This window comes from Rhinolophus ferrumequinum, chromosome 11 (assembly GCF_004115265.2).
Source record: "Rhinolophus ferrumequinum isolate MPI-CBG mRhiFer1 chromosome 11, mRhiFer1_v1.p, whole genome shotgun sequence".
Taxonomy (NCBI): Eukaryota; Metazoa; Chordata; class Mammalia; order Chiroptera; family Rhinolophidae; genus Rhinolophus; species Rhinolophus ferrumequinum.
In genome coordinates this window covers 52,277,793-52,295,965 of record NC_046294.1, presented here as the reverse complement: position 1 = coordinate 52,295,965, position 18,173 = coordinate 52,277,793, and the positions used below count along the sequence as shown (strand labels likewise).

The following is an 18,173-nucleotide window of genomic DNA, read 5'->3' as shown; positions in this document are numbered from 1 at the left end:
CCTTCTAGGGACTGGCCTAACCCTTTGTCCGGTCACCGCCCCCACATCTGCCCAGGTCTGGTCTCCTATATCCACAACTCTGAGACTCTTAAACACCAGCCAAGAACGCCCCTCCAGAAGTCACTGGGAGGGGCTGAGTGAGGCTCTAGCCATTCTAGAAATGACTCAAACCAAAGCTGAAGGAAAAACAAAACTTCCCTGTTAACCCTCAAGTCAAAAGCTCACAGAATTTCAAGGGACAGGTGAGGGGGCTTCAAGGTCTCACTCACCCCTCCCTCCCCCAGGGCACAGCAGCCCCTCCAAGCCCAGCTCAGCACCAGGGAGTTACGGAGCCCATTTCCGCCCTCTCTGACCCTCATCTCTCCCCACAACCAGAAGTCCCTCCATCCCTGGCCCCCCAAGTCTCTGAGCAGCAGCATCTCTCTGTGTATTTTTTAACCAAACTTCTACCCCAGGCAGCCCTGGGAAGGAGCCCCTTGCCCTACTACTGTGAGGCCCTCATCTGAGCCACCAAACTATCTCCTGGAAAGAAAGGTAAAACGGGGTTTTACTGGTTAAAAAACAACAACAAAAAAAACAAAACTGCTCTTTTAATGAAGAGGTATGCGGGGGGGGGGGGGAGCGGGGGGGTGGGGGGCGAGAGGGGAAGAGGATGGAAGCATATATGCCCTTTTCAGGAACCCACCACTCATGCATCTCCGCTGGGAGCCACCCTCACATACCTCTGAATGGCTGAGTCCCCACCCACACCCCTGGTTTTCTGGAAGGGCGGGCACCGGGCTGACACATCAGGGTCTCCTGTTCACTGAGCTCTCGTAGAGGGCAGTACTCCTGAGCCGGAGGCTGAGAATAGCAGAAGCCCATTCCAAGCGGAGGCGGACTCTTGGGCCCCCAGTTTGTATCCGGGCTCCAAGCCACCCCTCCCTCCAGTTTTAGCAGTGCACCTGCTCCTAACCCAGGCTGAAGCTGCGGGACCCGAGAAAGGCAGGTGAGCTTCTTGGTATTACTGGGCACTGGTGCCCTCAGCCGTGAGGGGAGCGGGAGCAGGATCACCTCCATACACACTTGATGAAGGTGTTTGAGGCCCAGAGAGGGGCAGCTACTCACCCAAGGTCACACAGCGAGGCCCAGGATGCACCCAGACCTTTCGCTTCCCAACCCCGAGCCCTCAGAGCCCTATGCCGGTGTCCAGAGCTCTCCAACATCCAGGGTGCAGATACTGCTTCCCCCCAATCGGCACACATGCCTCCCAGCTCGCTTACCTCTGGGACCCCAGTGGCCCCCGCCTCAGACCCGGCTCCTGGGCAGGGCAGGAATAGGCTAGGCCAGGCCAGGTCAGGGCGGGTCCTCAGCTCCCCCCGGAGTGAGGACGCCCTCCGCCAGGTCCCAGACCGCAGGGATGCTCCTTCCACTGCGACGTCCAACCTCCCCACCCCTCTCTGCACAAGTCTGTATCACAGGCGCAGCCGCGGGGCTGCGGGACGAAGCGGGGGGAGGGGCGAGGTGCGGGAAACAGGGCGGAGCCCGAGCGGGGGGCCACCCCGCGAACCGCCACTCAAGCCGCGTCCACTTTAAGGCCAGCCGGCGTGAGCGCTGGCGGGGGCGGGGTGGGGAGCTTGACGGCCCACCGCAACGCCTCCTGGGAGATGGAGTTCGCGCTCGGGGCACCTAGCCACAAAGAACCCAGAGAGAACTACAAGTCCGGGAGCGCCCCGCGCGGGTCCCGCGCCGCCACGCCCCTAAGCTGGGCTCCAGCCCTTCGCCCCCCTCGCAAAAGCTGCGCTGGCCGCCCGCGAAGGGGAGGCTGCAGAGCCAGGGCAGGAGGTGGGTGCGGCGTGGCCGGGGTCGCGGGGCTTAGGGTCAGCCGGTGAAGGGGCGCGCGCCCACCCGGGTACCTGTCCTACCATGAGAGGTCATCTAGCCTACCCTAGCCTCGCCATTCTCATCTGTGCGATGGGGATGGTGACGCTTGTGGCAGCAAGGGAGGGCGCGCTTATCGAGGAAAGAGGGCGGAGCTGGTGGAAGGAGCTGGAATGGATGGTGATGATAGGGAAAAGCCCGGATAACGAGGGTCGAGACTGTTGGGAGGAGTCTCTGGTAGGTGGGGCAAGGAGAGGCGGAGGCTCTAGGTGAATGCGGGAGTCTGTGCGTGAGGTCGGAGGGGCGCTCCCCGAGTGGGGAGTGGGTGCTGAGAAAGCCGATGCGGCAGGCCTGGATTGGACTGGGTGGAATGGGCCGAAAAGCATTGAGGACGGAGGGGCGGAGACAAAAATATGAAAAGGACGCCTCCCAGCCCTGGAAAGCCCAGTGCCGGCAGCGCTGGTATAATGTGGGCAAGAGGGTGCCACGGTGGGCAAATACCTTGGGATGCACAGAACACCTTCCTGTCCTTCTGGCTAGAAATAAAGAGCCCAACCCTTGAACTCCATGCGTCACACCCTGAGTTGATCTCATTTAACTCTTACAACCTGTAAAGGCGTCACCATACCTGTTTACAGGTGAGGAAAATGCTCAGAGAAGTGAAGTGACTTGCCCAAAACCACCCAGACCTCCTTGCTCCGAAGACCCTGCTTTTTTTTCCTGCACTGCAGGGAGGCAGAGGTTTAGTCTAGAATGGGTGGCAGGGAAGAAAAAGAAGTTGATGCCCTGCCCTTCTCAGTTTGTGTGACTGGACCAGCTTCCTCAGCCCTTCTGAATGCCAACCTGTAAGGCAATGCTTCTGTGGTTGTGAGGATGAAATGAGATGGATTTAAAAGACCTTTGTTTATAAATTATAATTGTTAGGAGCAGGAAAACCATAAGGAAGAGAGTGGTTGAAATAGGGTGCTTCTGCCTGAGGAAAATTCCAAGATGAAGCCTGAGAGTGAGCTGAGAGAATGAAAGAACATTCTGGAACAGGATGGGGAATGAAAATGGTTGTTGGGACTCTGTAACAGGTGAGAGAATACTTTGCTGTGCAAATGGGGAAGTCAGGTTGCCAGGTCAGAGGCTTCCCTCCTCCAGCCTACCGTTCCCTGTCCTTGGGGCTATTGGGCAGCTGACTCCAGGGCCCATGTGTGACACCTTTTGCCCCTACTGGGTGGGCTGTGGGGATAATGGAGCAGCCTGTGACCTTCTTAGAGATGAACTGGGCCAAACAGCTAAAGACAGGCAGCTGTTGGGTATAGGGAGGCCAGGAAGGGGAGGTGAAGGGTGGTGCCCCCATCCAGTCCCCAGGGCTGTGAGCCAGTCTTTACGCTGGTGGGCTGAGTAGGTAGGGAAGTCGCATCTGCTTTATTGGGAGACACTGCTGACTCTGAGCACTGTCATCCTTGAGATTTACCCAACCATGTTCTGTCCTTCTCCTACACCGTGGGGGTTCTTGCATTTATTTCCAGGCGGTCACCTGGGCCTTGCCCTGTTGTCTTAGATTCCAAATTGAAAATTCCGGAGAGGGTGATAAACCTCCCTATTGGTATGTGACAATCAGTCTGGGATGAGGAAAATGGATCTGACTCCACAGGAGAAGCAATTTCTTCCCCTCCCCCTACCTGCTTCTGTGGGTACAGAGAGGGGAGATCCCCGCGCCAACAGGGTGGCCAGGCACCCACCTACTTAAGTAAAATGGGCCTGGGTAGGGGGTGAAAGTACAACCCCCTGGAGATGCAGAAGAGGAAGGAATGAATGCCAGCTGAGAGGCCTGGCAGATGAATGGGATTAGCCTTCACAGTGCTGGCAGAAGGGATAGCAGGTACCAACTTACAGAGGTAGGAGAGGGCCTGATGTAAAAGTAGGGATAATAATAGTACAAGCGTACCTCGGACATAGTGCAGGTTCCGTTCCAGACCACGACAGTACAGCGAGTATCACAGTAAAGCAACTCATCTGTAAAAAACGCAACACCTATGAAGCTCCATAAAACGTACGTCTATATTTACTTCATTTATGATATCAACATGCATAAAGTGCCTAGCACAGAAAAAGCTGCCCAATAAACGTCAGCTCCCATTATTATTGCTGCTATGGTTATGATGGTGGTGACATCATCTGTCCAGGAATTGGCCTCGGCCCACACAGCCAATTCAGTGGCAGAGTCTTGATTCAAAGGCAGACCCAGGTGATGTCAAAGCCCATGCACTTTTTTCTCCCCCACAAAGCCCCTCCAGTTCTTTCTGCCCATCCACAACATTTGTGATGCCCAGAAGTGGCCCCCGTTTGTGAACATTTTCCGTGAACCATGACAGCAGTTTCTTTCTTCCTGCAGTAGCAGTCTCTGGGTTCAGGACACGGGAAATAAGGCCTGAATAGCCATCTTCTCCCAGCCTGGATCCCAGCAGAGAGGCTGGCAGGGCTAGTGTTATGGTTTCTGTGGGTAGTGGGTCTATGTAGGGAGACCACTCAGGTTTAAATTCTAACTCCTCCACTAACTGTGGGCTATTTTAGCTTCGCCCTCATCCTCCAAACCACAATCACAGCTGGAGAGGAAAATTAGGATTATCAATGCTTCTTAGTAGTAATAATAACAAATGTCCTATTTATTGGGGTCAAAAGGGCACTCTGACTGGAACTTGACATGAGGGAAGTGTTTTTTATTCCCTCTTCTTCCAAAATCAAAATATTTTTACAATTTTAAAGCCTACAGAAAGGTTTAAAGAATAGCCTTTCACCTACATGTACCAACTCACTTTGATGGTTTTGCTTTCACACGCACTTTTTGCTAAACTATTAAAAAGTTATATAGACACTTGACCCCTAAATTCTTCAGCATGTATCTAATTATATCATTCTCATACATAACCATAATACCATTATCAGACATAAGATAATTAGCAAGAAGTCAATATTGTTGATATTCAGATATCTCCAATTGCCAAAAAAAACTTTAGTTTTTTAATCAGATGCAGTGAAGATTCATGTACTGCATTTAGTTATATTTTTAAGCAACTCGCTTGATCTAGATAGAGCCCTTCTACCTATTTAATTTGATTATTTTATCAATGATTAGATTTTTTTCTGATAATGTTGTATACAGTATTTACTGCATCACATGAGGAAGCATATGCTATCAGGGTCCTACTATCCATGAATGCTAAATCTGGTTATTGGTTAAGGTTATGACAGCCTGATCTCTCCATACAAGAGTAAGTTTCTCATTTTTATAATTAATAAGTAGTCTGTGGAGTGATTCTTTAAGACAGTTGGAATTGTGTGTTTGCAATAACCTTTCATTCCATATCCGTTGATGCTTCTTGCCTGAATTGCAACATTGAGGGTCGCAAAATGGTGATTTTCTAATTAAGCCATTCTTTTTCTATAGTAGTTGGTATTCTTTGTTATAGAATAACTTTTTCCTCTGTGTCTTTCTCACACCCTCTCCTTTCCTTTTTTTTCCTTTTTGGAGTAACATAGACTTATGATTTTTTAAGAATTCAATGTGTTATAACCCATTATCATCATTAATATTTTTGGTACTCAAACTATCCCAAATTTGGCCAGTGAAGAGTCCCTTTGGGCCATATAATATTGTATTAGTTTTAGGTGTACAACATAATGATTTGACATATGTATATTTTGACTAATGATTACCACAATACATTTAATTAACATCCATCAACACGCTAAGGTAGTTACCAGATGTTTTTTTCTTTTGATGAGAACTTTTAAGATCTCCTCTGTTTTTTTGGCATGAGCTCATTCATGAATCTTTGATTGCCTCTTTGCTACCTGGCAAAAGATGTTCCAAGCTCACCTTGAACTTTTCCTGTCAAAGTTCTGGAATCATCAATCTCTCCCGGAAGCCCTGGCTTCTTTTCGTAGGAGGTAACATTTAGAAACCAAGATCTGTGGTTAGGTGTGCTCATTATTACTAGGGTATCATTTCTAGGCTCTTTGAGTCAACACAGCTAATAAATGATGGAAATGGATGGATGGATGGATGGATGGATGGATGGATACATTGCTTAGCAGATTCATTGTTGTCACAACTGGTCCTCACTGTGTAAAAAGAGTAGATTTCACGAAAGGTAGTTTCACTATGGAAACTCAGTGGGCAGTAATGCAGGAAATTGCACAGAAAGAGCCCAATCCTGTTTCAGGTCCTATTCTAGGGCGCCATGAGTGTACAAGCTATTGGCTGGGACCTCTGTGGCTGGGTTTAGTCTCTTGCTCAAGACCCGAATTAGAGAAGACCCCCACCCGGGCTGTCTCGAAAGGACTGCTCTCTGAGCAGTGTCCAAACGCAGAATCTCCCAGAAGCCATGACTCAGAGGTCAAGAATGCACACAACGCCCTGGGCCAGGAATTCATCCTAAGTTTGTGAAATAAAGATAATGTGACCTGTCCTTCCAGGGTCCCAGAATCGTGGTGTGTGTGTGTGTATGTTTTGATTGCTCTCCAGTCTTTTTGACACATGTATTACAAAATTCCTTCTCTTTTTCCTTGTTTTAATACCAGTTAGAAATGCTGTTGCTTTATAATCCAATTTAATACATTATACTAATTTCACTACCCTTTTTCAAATATTCTTTCAGGTTATCATGCATCAGTTTTTCTAAACTAAGATTTTAATATTTTTTTTAATCTTTTGAAAAAATACTATTAGGATTTGGATTAGGATAGCATAACAACTGTAACTAATTTTAGAAGAACAATTTTAAGATATTTTGTCTCCCTCTCAGGAACATTAGAGGTCTCTCTTCAAATCCTATTTATGCTTCTTAGGAAAATGTCATACAGCCTATGTATTTAAAGTAGTACAGGCTTTGGAGGGAGACCTCACTTAGAATTCTAGCTCTGCAGGCTCTAGATGTGTGTTCTTAAGCAGCTGTCTTCATTACTCTGTGCTTCAGTTTTAAAATCCTAACAATTGGGATAATTGTACCTACCTCACAGCATCAATGTGATACTTTAATGAAACAACCTACAGGAAAATATCTCACATAGCTCCTGTTATGTCCTAGGTACTCAGGAAAGGTTGATTCTCTGTGCTCTGGTCTTTGTGTAGGTCAGAATCAAATTGAGATGGCAAGTGTGAGAAGACCTGGTAAGAGGTAGTAGGGGGACAAGTGACAGACCTCTGCAAGGGTCTTGGCTGCTGAATGCCCAAGGAGAAGTGTTATCGCTCAGAGCACAGACTTTGCGGTCAGGCAGCCCTAGGCATGAATCTAAGCTCTGCCACTGCTTTGGGCAAGTTACCTACCGTCTCCGAGCCATGGGTTCCCATTTGTCAAGTAGAGATAGTGCTTTCCTTGTTTGGGGCTTAAATGAGTCAACGTGTATAATGCATTTAACACAGGTATGGTACATGATAAGTACTCACCATGCATAAGCTATGTCCCGCAAGAGGCCTGTGGGGATCTGGGTGCCAGGACAGAGTTCTAAAGTAGGACTCTCTAGAGCAGGGGTGTCCAACTGCAGCCCGCAATCCATTTTTAATCGGCCTGCAGCAAATTCCAAAAATATATGTAGTTTACTTAAATAAACCAGGTGAGGCAATACGTACTTCACCTCGAGTGAGTGGCCCAGCTGTTTGTGTATTTTACTGCATATGGCCATTGGTAAAAAACGTTGAAAAAAGTTTGGACACCCCTGCTCTAGAGCGATGTCTTGGCTGCCCTTCCTTATGGGACATCTCCCAAAGAATTCTATTTTCTGTGTCACAATTAGAGGTTGTAATCGGGTAATTTTCAGGCTGGAATTGCCCTTTATGTGGTGCAAGGCTGGGCCTTAAGACCTCTTCTCATTTGGGCCACAGACCCACCTCAGAATTCCCACCACAACTCCAAGTTCTCAGGCCCCTGGCCTTTCCTGCCCGCTCAGATGGTCCAGTGATCAGCATGGCCATGATTTCCTGGTTTGACACCAGTGGTTTTCTCAGAGAGGGAGACACGGCTGGTCTTTTTCTTGGTTCTTTTCAAGTCGAGAGGCGGATTTGGAAAGGCTCCTGCTTAAGAAAATTAGTCATTCAGACACAGTGGCGAGGTGGCTTCATCTCCTACTTCCTGGTTCAGTTTGAGTTTCCATTCATCGTTTTTAATCTGGCTTTCAGAAACATGGCTTTTTGTGTTTCGCTGCTTTATCACTAGGCGTCGAGTTGCTGTTGAAACAGAAGGGTTTAGACCTGTCAGTGGACTTGCCCTGTGTCCGCTGTGGAGGGGCTTGGGGCCATCCGCCATCCTGTCGCCATGTCCTCAGATGTGAGTGGGCAGAGCCACAGCTGGCAGTGGACTGGCTGCCAAAGGACTGTACCCTCGTCTGGTCTAGACAGGGCACGGGAGTGTGCATCTCACTCCACTGGGACCTTGCGGTGGGAGGGGAAACGACCAGAGGTGTGGGACTGCATTCAAATCCCAGCTCTTCCGCTTTCTGAGATCAGTTTCCTCATCTGTAAAATGGAGATAATGACAGTATCCGTCTCACACGGTGCTTAGAAAGACATCGAATGAGGGGATGTATGTAAAGCAGTTAGCACAATAGTATCATGCTCTGTACTTTGTATTTTTATTAAAAATAAATAAAATGCTACCAAGTGTTACGTGAGCCTCCTCACATTGTAAAAACAGGAGTCTCGTATTCAGCAAGTGGTGGCTGTTGCCTTGCCAAGGAGGCTGCAGAGCAGTATTTTTCAAAGGCTGCTTTGGGCATTCTCAAACTGGTCGAAGCTATGACACAGCCTTTTGTTACCATTAGCACTCTTAGCGGCCTGTGCAGTAGGAAGAGCATTGGCTCTCGGCTCGCTGGCTGTGTGTGCTGAGCAAGTCACCAGTCTGTCTGAGTCTCAGCTTCCTATCTGCTACCAGGGAGAATGGTGCCTGCTTTGTAGGAGTGCTGTGAGAATTAAAAGGGCTGGTAAGTGGAAAGGCCTTGGATGCAGGAATACCCTCAGGAAATGTTCATCCCTTCCCTCCCAGGGCCTGCTGTCCACCTCTGCCACCACACTGCCACCAGCACCCAGTGTGTGCTAGGCAGTGAATATGCAGGGACAGGAGACGGTGTCATTACCCACAGGGAGATCACAAACTAGGCAGTGGTTTGCAAAAACAATTGTATCACAACCCAAAGTCTGAAGATACACTTTGTATCACAATTCGGTACACACACACCACTGAAACAAAAGTTTCACGACAACATAGTATGTATATAACTGGTGCATAAACCACTGTATGGATATCATGACACAATCCCAATCTTGATTTTTTTCAAGTTGAGGAAGGCATAATTTATATACAGTAAAATTCACCTTTTTTAGGTTTGCAGTTATGGCTTTTTATAATCTTTATACAATCATTTGACCACCACCACATCAAGACAGACTATTTCTATCACTCCAAGATATTCCCTTGTGCTGTTAGATAGGAAAAGGATCAAAAGGTATGGGCGGTTCTTACTATTGATAACTGCTATTCTTGCTAAGCGTTAAAATGTAACACACTTTTGCAGAAGCAGCTGTAACCAGATGAGCTTGAAGAGGAACCCAATCAGATAAGTTTAGCTAACTGCAAAGAAGAAATCAACATGTAATTAACCAAATAGTGTATACAGTGGTACCTCGGTTTTCGAACCTCATCCGTTCCAGAAGACCATTCAAGTTCTGAAACATTTGAAAACCGAGGCACGGCTTCCTCATAGAAAGTAATGCAAAATGGATTAATCCGTTCCAGACCTTTAAAATCAATCCCTACAACTGCAAATTTAGCATGAATTTTTCTATCTAATAATATCATCGATCCATAAAATTTATGGCGTTCATAAACCAAAATGTTCATCAACAGAGACGTTCGAAAACCGAGGCACCGCTGTATAAGTAATGGCTACGCCTCCCTCCAGGGAGACAGAGCTTTGTATGTGAATCCTATCTCTTTTACTTGCTGCAAGTAAATAAAACTACCTCACAACAACCCCGTCTAGTTGTTGACTAGAACACCCCAAGCAGCTAAGGGGCAAACCCCTTGAGTTCGGTAACAGTGCCTTTACAAAGCCAGTCTTCTCCCCAACCCATCCCCTAGAAATCACTGATCTGATTTCTGTCTCTCGAGTTTTGCCCTTTCCAGGATGTCATATAAGTAGAATCACACACCATGTAACCTTTTGAGGCTGGCTTTTTACACTTAACATAATGCTTTTGAGATTCTTCGATGTTGTAGTGTGTGTCAGTAGCTAGTTCCTTTATATAGCTGAGTCTTATTCCATTGTATGGATGTACCACCATTTGTTTATCCACTAGTATCGTAGTTGTCTCCAAGTTTGGGCAATTATGAATAAAGTTGCTGTAATCATTCACATACAGGTTTTTGCAAGGACATACGTTTTCATTTGTCTGGGATAAAGAACGAGTGGGATTGCTGGGTCTCTTGGAAGCTGCATGCGGAACTGTTTTCCACAGTGGTTGTACCATTTTGCGTTCTCACCGGCAATGTATGAGAGAGAGTTTCTGCTGTTCTGTGTACTCATCAGCATTTGGTATTGGTATTATCAGATTTCTTACTTGAGCCATTTTAATAGGTGTGTAATGGCATCTGATCGTGGTTTTCATTTTCATGTCCCTAATGACTAATGATGTCAGGTATCTTTTCATGTATTGTCATCCACGTCTCTTTTTTGGTGAACAAACAGATCTTTTGCCCATTTTTTAGGGTTGCATTTTCTTTCTTCTTACTGAGTTTTAAGAGTTCTTTATATATTCTGGTTAATCATCCTTTATTGGATATATGTTTTGCAAGTATTTTCTCCTAGTCTTTGTCTTATTTTCATTTTCTTAAGTGTCTTTCAAAGAGGTTTTTTTTTTGTTTGGATGAAGTCCAGTTTGTCAATTTTTTTTTTTTTTTTTTTAGGGGAAGGGGAACAGGACTTTATTGGGGAACAGTGGGTACTTCTAGGACTTTTTTCCAAGTCAAGTTGTTGTGCTTTCAATCTTAGTTGTGAAGGGTGCCGTTCAGCATCAAGTTGTTGTCCTTTCCGTCTTAGTTGTGGAGGGTGCAGCTCAGCTCCAGGTCCAGTTGCTGTTGCTAGTTGCAGGGGGCACAGCCCATCATCCCTTGCGGGACTCGAGGAATTGAACTGGCAGCCTTGTGGTTGAGAGGACGTGCTCCAACCAGCTGAGCCATCCGGGAGCTCAGCAGCAGCTCAGTTCAAGGTGCCGTGCTCAGTCTTAGTTGCAGGGGGCGCTGCCCACCATCCCTTGCGGGACTCGAGGAATCCAACTGACAGCCTTGTGGTTGAGAGCCCACTGGCCCACGTGGGAATCGAACCGGCAGCCTTCAGAGTGAGGAGCACAGAGCTCCAACCACCTGAGCCACCAGGCCGACCCTGTCAAATTTTTTATGGTTTGTACCTGTCCAAGAACTCTCTGCCTAACCCAAAGTCACAAAGATTTTCTCCTAGAAGTTTCATAGTTTTAAAAAGATTTTACATTTAGGTCCATGATCTGTTTTAACTGTTCACATATGGTACAAGGTATGGGTCAAGGTTCTTTTTTTGCATATGGATGTCCAGTGATCTGCATGTTGATAAATCCGAGAGGAGGGCCATGTGCAAAGCAGGTCATAACATGAGGGAATGGTGGACACGGCTGGAGAAGGCTGTGCAAGGGACCTGGAAGCCCCAGGAGGAGAGCTGTTAACTTAGTGATTTGGGGTAGCCTTACGGAGAGGCAGTGCCTCCGAGGCAGGGCCTGAAAGGCTGACTGATGGCAGGAAAGGTGGAGAATGTGGTAGAAGGAGAGTAGAGGCAGGGCAGGTGACTGTGAGGGAGTGTGCAGTGCATCTAGACTGCCAGCGTGTAAAGTGTGGGGAGAGAGAGGTTGGAGTGAGATTGGAAACACAAGGTGGTTTGGGCCGGCAGTAGTGCTTCAGGAAGAACAGCCTGCAGACCGCAATGGAAGGTAGAGAGAAAGACGGTAGGAGCCAAGTGAGGATGTAAGGGGAGTGTGGCTGAGGCCTGAGCGCCAGGAGTAGCTAAGCGATGGCTTCAGGGAGACGGAGTTGAGAAAAAACTTAGGGATGAGTCAGGACTGCCTCCTGGGTCTCGGGCTCAGACAGCTGGGTGGCTGAGAAGAGTCCACAGCAGGTTTGGGGGAAGAGGAATTCTGTGTTGGGCTCCTGGTACCCACGGGATATCCAGGGGAAGATGTCTAGGAGGCAGCTGAGTACACACCACGGGCTGTAGCTCAGTGATGTTAGTTCACCCCCCCCCCCGACCACAAACCCTCTGCCACATTCTTAAAGCTCCTCAGCCCCCCAGAAGTGCCAGTTCCTGCCCCCTTCTGTCATCGTGCTTTTTACAATAAGGCCTGTGCATCTGTGATGGTGGCGCCATGCTGCTGCCACTAGAAAACGGGCTGGAAGGACTGGGCTCTGTGACTCATGGGTGTGGGGAGACTACCACAGAGGAGACCTGCCTCCCAGCCAGCCTGTGCCCCTACCGACTGTGCAGCTCTCTCTGCTGCTCTCCCCGGACAGATGACCGGGAGCCACAAGCTGGGGGGTCTGGGGACAGGAAGGCAGGTGCTCTGCTGCTTTTACAAGCAGAGAAATAATTAGGGTGCCCACCCAAGGGCCTCCAGGTATGCCCTGTGGCTCCTGTCTCCTCAAGCCCCAGTGTTGAGCTCTTCAGGACGAATGCACAGAGGGGCGGGGTCTGCAGCCCACAGAACTTTCAGGAAAGACAGTCCAGCCTCTGACGCCTGAGCCCGCTCTTTCCATGGAGCTGAGCCACATCTGAGCCTGGGCCTTGAATCAAGGAGAGGGAGAGACTGAAAACTAGAATAGGCACAATACTATCTAGACAGAAAAGGAGGTTCTAAAGTGAGGGAGGTGTGGCCTCCTCCAGAAAGAGAACTGGCCAGACTGAGCCCCGAGGCCACGCACCCTCCCCAGGCGCAGGTCTCCAGCTGGCAGCCCCTGCCGGGGCCCCTCCCCGCCCCTTCTCTGCTGGACCTCCCCACTGTCTCGCAGCCCATCTGCTTCAGGCTGCTGCTGATTTTGTACCTTCATCATCAGCTTGTTTCTCTTCAGACACTCCAGATGGTTAATGCCCTTCTGCAGTATCAAAGTGCTCCATTAGACAGGGACGCAATCACGAGGGGACCCCCCCACCAGACAGTGGGGTGGGGCAGCTGAGCATGGCCTCCAGCCTCTGGAGTAAGGGGGTCTCGGTGCAGCAGCTTCCTCAGAAGGCAGACGCGGTGAGAGTACTCTGGCCGGCTCGCCACCCTTGCTGGGTGGTTTTGGGGGTGTCCCCCGTGGGACCTCTGTTTTCCCATATGGACAGTAAGCATGCCAAGGATTCACTCCCAGTCCTCCCCCCCCAGCGCCTGGGACATCGCCCATCACTCCCCTTGTCCTGGTCCCCCCCAAGCACCGAACTGAGCTCTTAAGGGCAGCTCGGAGGTCAGTTCTTCTCTGTGCCACCCACACCCAGCATCAAGGAAAGACTGCTGAGTCCGTCCCATAGGTGGGCTGTTGGGACAGTACCATGTTGGAAGCGGAAATGTTACATCTGCTTTCTAGAACGTTAAAGAGAAGTTAGAACGCAAGACTTCAGATTGAAGGAGACACACCAGCCATAGACACGAGGCTGTGAGGTCTGTGGGGGGGGCGAGGGGCGGAGAGGCTCTGGTACGGAGAGGGTGAAGGGTGCTCGGTGGCAGACTCCACATTGGCACTGACCTTGAAGCAAGTTCCAGAGGAGGCGCGGGTGCCATCGCGATGGGAACAGGCAGGCCACCAGGAGCCAAGAGCATCTTCATGGCAAAGCAAGTTGTTACAGGAGGAGGAGAGTTCGGAAAAGGTGTCATTTCGAATCCAGAGGGCCAAGGAACCCACTGTGGGCCTGGCACATAGATGGAAATGGCACTGGCCACAGCCAACTGTTGTAAATTCTTTGGGATGGAAAAATGAATAAGAAGGTAACACTGGGCTTGGAGCAATCTCAGAGCATTTGTTGGGTCCTTCGAGTGTACCAGAGTGTGCCCATTTTCCCCTCTCATATAAAGGGACCTGGGTTTGAATCCGGGCATGGCCCGTCCCCTCTCTCAGCATGGGGAATGAAGCCAGGCAGTTTTCCTCATCTGAACACGACAGATGGGGGGGTGGTATTGTCTGTGTCAAAAGATACATGACGGTTATGGAAGAGCAGGTAACACAGTATTCAATCCAGGCACATTTCCTCTCTTTCCCCTTAGACCCTGGTTCTCTGTCCCAACTGAACATTTAGAATCACTGACAGCACGTTTTAAAAATACCAATGCTAAGGCCACCTTCCAGACCAATTAAAACAATTTCTGGAGGGTGGGACCCAGGCTTTGTTTTCTTTTTCTTTTCTCTTTAACTCCCTAGTGAACCTAATACATGTTAGACAGTGTAGCAATTATCACCCATCCATTTGTTCATCAAATATTAATTCATTTTGACCCCGAGGACTATAGATTTGACCTACCTACAATAAGAAGTTAAGAACTGTGACAACCCAGATGGTATGGACTGAATGTCTGTGTCCCCCAGAATTCATGATGAAATCCTACCTCCAGTGTGATGGTATAAGGCGGTGGGGTCTTCGGGGGTGATTAGGTCTTGAGTGTAGAGCCGTCATGAACAGGATTAGTGACCTTATAAAAGAGACTGCACAAAGCTCTCTTGCCTCCTCCTACCGTGTTTCCCCGAAAATAAGACCTAGCCAAACCATCAGCTCTAATGCGTCTTTTGGAGCAAAAATTAATGTAAGGTCTTATTTTACTATAATCTTTGTCACTTGTCTTATTTTACTACAAGACCGCGTCTTATATTAATTTTTGCTCCAAAAGACACATTAGAGCTAATGGCCCAGCTAGGTCTTACTTTTGGGGAAACACAGTGTGTCAGGACACAGCAGGAAGACAGCCCCTGCCAGACACCAGATCTGCCCACACCGTGATCTTGGACTTCACAGCCTCCAGAACACGTTTGTTACTGAGCCGTCCAGTCTGTGGTATTCTGCTCTAGCAGCTCCAACACCGGCTATGGCTGGGTGATGGTCGTTTCTCATTTCTCTCCCTCCGTAGGACTACTGCCCCGCACCCCAGCCTCCTGCCATGTCCGACCCCATCACACTGAATGTTGGGGGAAAGCTCTACACAACGTCACTGGCAACCCTGACCAGCTTCCCCGACTCCATGCTGGGTGCCATGTTCAGCGGGAAGATGCCCACCAAGAGGGACAGCCAGGGCAACTGCTTCATCGACCGTGACGGCAAAGTGTTTCGCTACATCCTCAACTTCCTGCGGACCTCCCACCTGGACTTGCCCGAGGACTTCCAGGAGATGGGCCTGCTCCGCAGGGAGGCCGACTTCTACCAGGTGCAGCCGCTGATTGAGGCACTGCAGGAGAAGGAGGTGGAGCTCTCCAAGGCCGAGAAGAATGCCATGCTCAACATCACGCTGAACCAGCGCGTGCAGACGGTGCACTTCACCGTGCGGGAGGCCCCGCAGATCTACAGCCTCTCCTCCTCCAGCATGGAGGTCTTCAACGCCAATATCTTCAGCACCTCCTGCCTCTTCCTCAAGCTCCTCGGCTCCAAGCTCTTCTACTGCTCCAATGGCAATCTCTCCTCCATCACCAGCCACTTGCAGGACCCCAACCACCTGACTCTGGACTGGGTGGCCAACGTGGAGGGGCTCCCAGAGGAGGAGTATACCAAGCAGAACCTCAAGAGGCTCTGGGTGGTGCCAGCCAACAAGCAGATCAACAGCTTCCAGGTCTTCGTGGAGGAGGTGCTGAAAATCGCCCTGAGTGACGGCTTCTGCATTGATTCTTCTCACCCCCACGCTCTGGATTTTATGAACAATAAGATTATTCGATTAATACGGTACAGGTAAAAAAAAAAACCCCGCTACATTGGAGGGGGGCTCCCAAGAAGCTCCATGTCAGCGTATCTCACCGGTGGCCTAAGGCAGGGCACGAGACTAATGTGTAGGAATCGCAGCAGGACTTGTCCCCCACCCCCCACAATGCAGTCCACCTGTAGGAATCCATGTGTCCTCTCAACAGAGCCACGTTTTTTCTTGCCATTTTGAGCTAGAGATGGGCAGTCTGTATGGCAAGTGAAGAATCTGCCGATGTGTCCTAAAAGAGGCCACAGGAGGACTTTTCTGGCTGGACAGAGGAGCAGCGGTTTTGTCATGGGCTCCTTCTCTCTTTGTACCACTAGGCAGTGCCTCACTCAGCCATCTGTAATAAGATGCCCTGGTGGAGGGGATGGAGTGAAAACAAGATGCTCCCTTCAGTTTCCCAGGACAGAAGGTACCCAGAGATTTCCATCACACCTGCTCTTCTGGCCAGAAGATGTGGCCAGGACCTTGGATTTTTTGCCTGAGGGCGACCGTGTTTGACTGGCTTGGAAATGCAGTATGTCCTAGAGCTCTGTTACTGTTCCCCTTTGGGGGACAGATTTGACTTGCGGCATGGCCTAGAGGAGTGAGCATCCAGGCAGGATTCAGAAGACGGGGCCATCCCTCTTGAGTAGGTCAAATTTAAGCATTTGGGAATTTCTGGCTTCAGAAATGGCTGCTGTGCCTGTGAAGGTTTGAAAATCTGGGGCCAGTGCAATGAAAGGCACTTCATATGGTGGCCTGTTACCTGACTTTTGTAATCCTTTCCCCAAGGATTTAAGATATCATTGAAACAAGTCATTTTAAACATTGTGGATTCTCAGGGTTGGAAAATAATTCAATGGTCACTTAGTCCTCCCCCACCCCAGCATACCCCAGTGCATCTGGGGATGAGTGCCTGTCCCCAGTACCTCCTAGCGATCACCTATCCCTGCCTGCATATCTCCAGTGACGGGAAGCTCATCACTCCCAAGGCAGCCCTTGCCGTGGTTGGCTGGTGTTGGCTGTTAGAAAGTTCTTTCTTATATTGAGCCAAAATCTGTCCTTCCATTCCCATTTTCTGGTCTGGTTCTTCTCACCCCAATGTGTATTTTCTCTTTCAAAATAGTCACCTTGAGAGACCACACTCATTCTGAAAATATTATTAGGATTCCCCCTTGGGATCTGTCTTCAAAACCAAGGTTGGCCCTCTTCCAACCCCATTTTATTATGGCTTCACCTCCTTTGTGACCCCCACCTTCTTCAACAGTCACAACTCTATGACCATCTTCTGTTGGAGGATGAAGATTTGCTGCCCCCAAGGAAGTGCTGCCAGAGGAAACAGACGAGGGTCTCAAAGGGCAGGATGCAGCGAGGAGCTCAGGAGTGCTCTAAACCATAACGCTGCCCTTGGCGTAGGTGTCCAGACGCTAAGACACTGCTCTGAAGGAGGTGCCCTTTCCCTGGAGTGCTGTTTCTGCTCATGAGCAGACCATGGACCTACATAGGGTGAGATCCAGGGCGAGACACCCCAACCCACCACTGCCTTCCCAGGGTGTGATGAGCAGTGCAGGCCGCACACTTGTACAGTATGATTCGTCCCTAGGGTGGGGACGGCCTTGGGAGTCTCCAGGTCCTCCCTACTGGCCAGGAACCCTCAGACAGAGCCAGGAAAGCCTGGTGACACAAGCGCCCATGGGAGACGGGCCAAGGATGGGGCTCCCCATAGTTGTGCCCTGTGAGTACGGAGCTTGTACACTGGGCTGTGGGCAAGGCCACATCCCTTAGGTAATAAAGGCCTGTTCTGCCTACAGTGGGACCCCGGAGTCTCTGACAGCTGTCCTAGGCCACCAGGGCAATGGTACTCGAAGCTGTGACCACAACCAAACAGTTTAAGGAAGAAATCTTGTAAATTACCACTGCCGTTTCTTCCTCTCCATAAAATTCCCTTTCTCCATCTTTTCGGTGCTTCTTAATTCAAGCAGCTTAACTTTAGAGAAACTACAGGACCTATGATGCCACTAATGTGCTGTATGACTTTATGCAAGTCACTCACCTTACTGAGCCACCTCCATTTCTTCATCTGTGAAATGGGCATAACAGTAATACATAACCCTACCTACCTCACAGGGCTGTTGTGAGGATCAAATGAAATAATGTATGTGAGAATACCATATAAATGATACACAGTTGTTATTACTTTGTGTCTGCTTTATAAGGGAAAAAACCCTGGCCTTGGAGTCAGACTAACCCTGGGTTTGAATTCTGGCTTCATCACTTGCTGTGTAACCTTAGACCTCTCTGATTTGTTTCCTCATCAGAAAACAACCCCACCTCCCAGTGTTACGAAACTTAA

The 18,173-nt window shown here is 49.1% G+C and overlaps 2 protein-coding genes across 6 annotated transcripts in view; one reads left to right on the top strand and one right to left on the bottom strand.

Annotated features, from left to right (window-relative positions):
* Positions 1-1,584, bottom strand: part of USP35 (ubiquitin specific peptidase 35) — a 23,654-nt gene extending 22,070 nt beyond the window's left edge. Inside the window, exon 1 of the mRNA XM_033120807.1 lies at positions 1,263-1,584. The gene's annotated coding sequence lies outside the window, so the exon portion shown is untranslated. The remainder of the gene's footprint in view (positions 1-1,262) is intronic.
* KCTD21 (potassium channel tetramerization domain containing 21) lies at positions 750-18,173 on the top strand. 5 transcript variants are annotated; one of them, XM_033120816.1, is made up of 3 exons: positions 750-988; positions 2,785-2,936; positions 15,014-18,173. In XM_033120816.1, the coding sequence occupies exon 3, from the start codon at positions 15,044-15,046 to the stop codon at positions 15,824-15,826; it is 783 nt and encodes a 260-aa protein (XP_032976707.1). In that variant the 5' UTR covers positions 750-988; positions 2,785-2,936; positions 15,014-15,043; the 3' UTR covers positions 15,827-18,173. The 5 variants fall into 5 exon arrangements, with proteins under 5 accessions (XP_032976707.1, XP_032976708.1, XP_032976705.1 ...); XM_033120817.1 differs by lacking the exon at positions 2,785-2,936; XM_033120814.1 differs by lacking the exons at positions 750-988; positions 2,785-2,936 and adding an exon at positions 1,689-1,824 and having other exon boundaries at positions 15,014-18,172.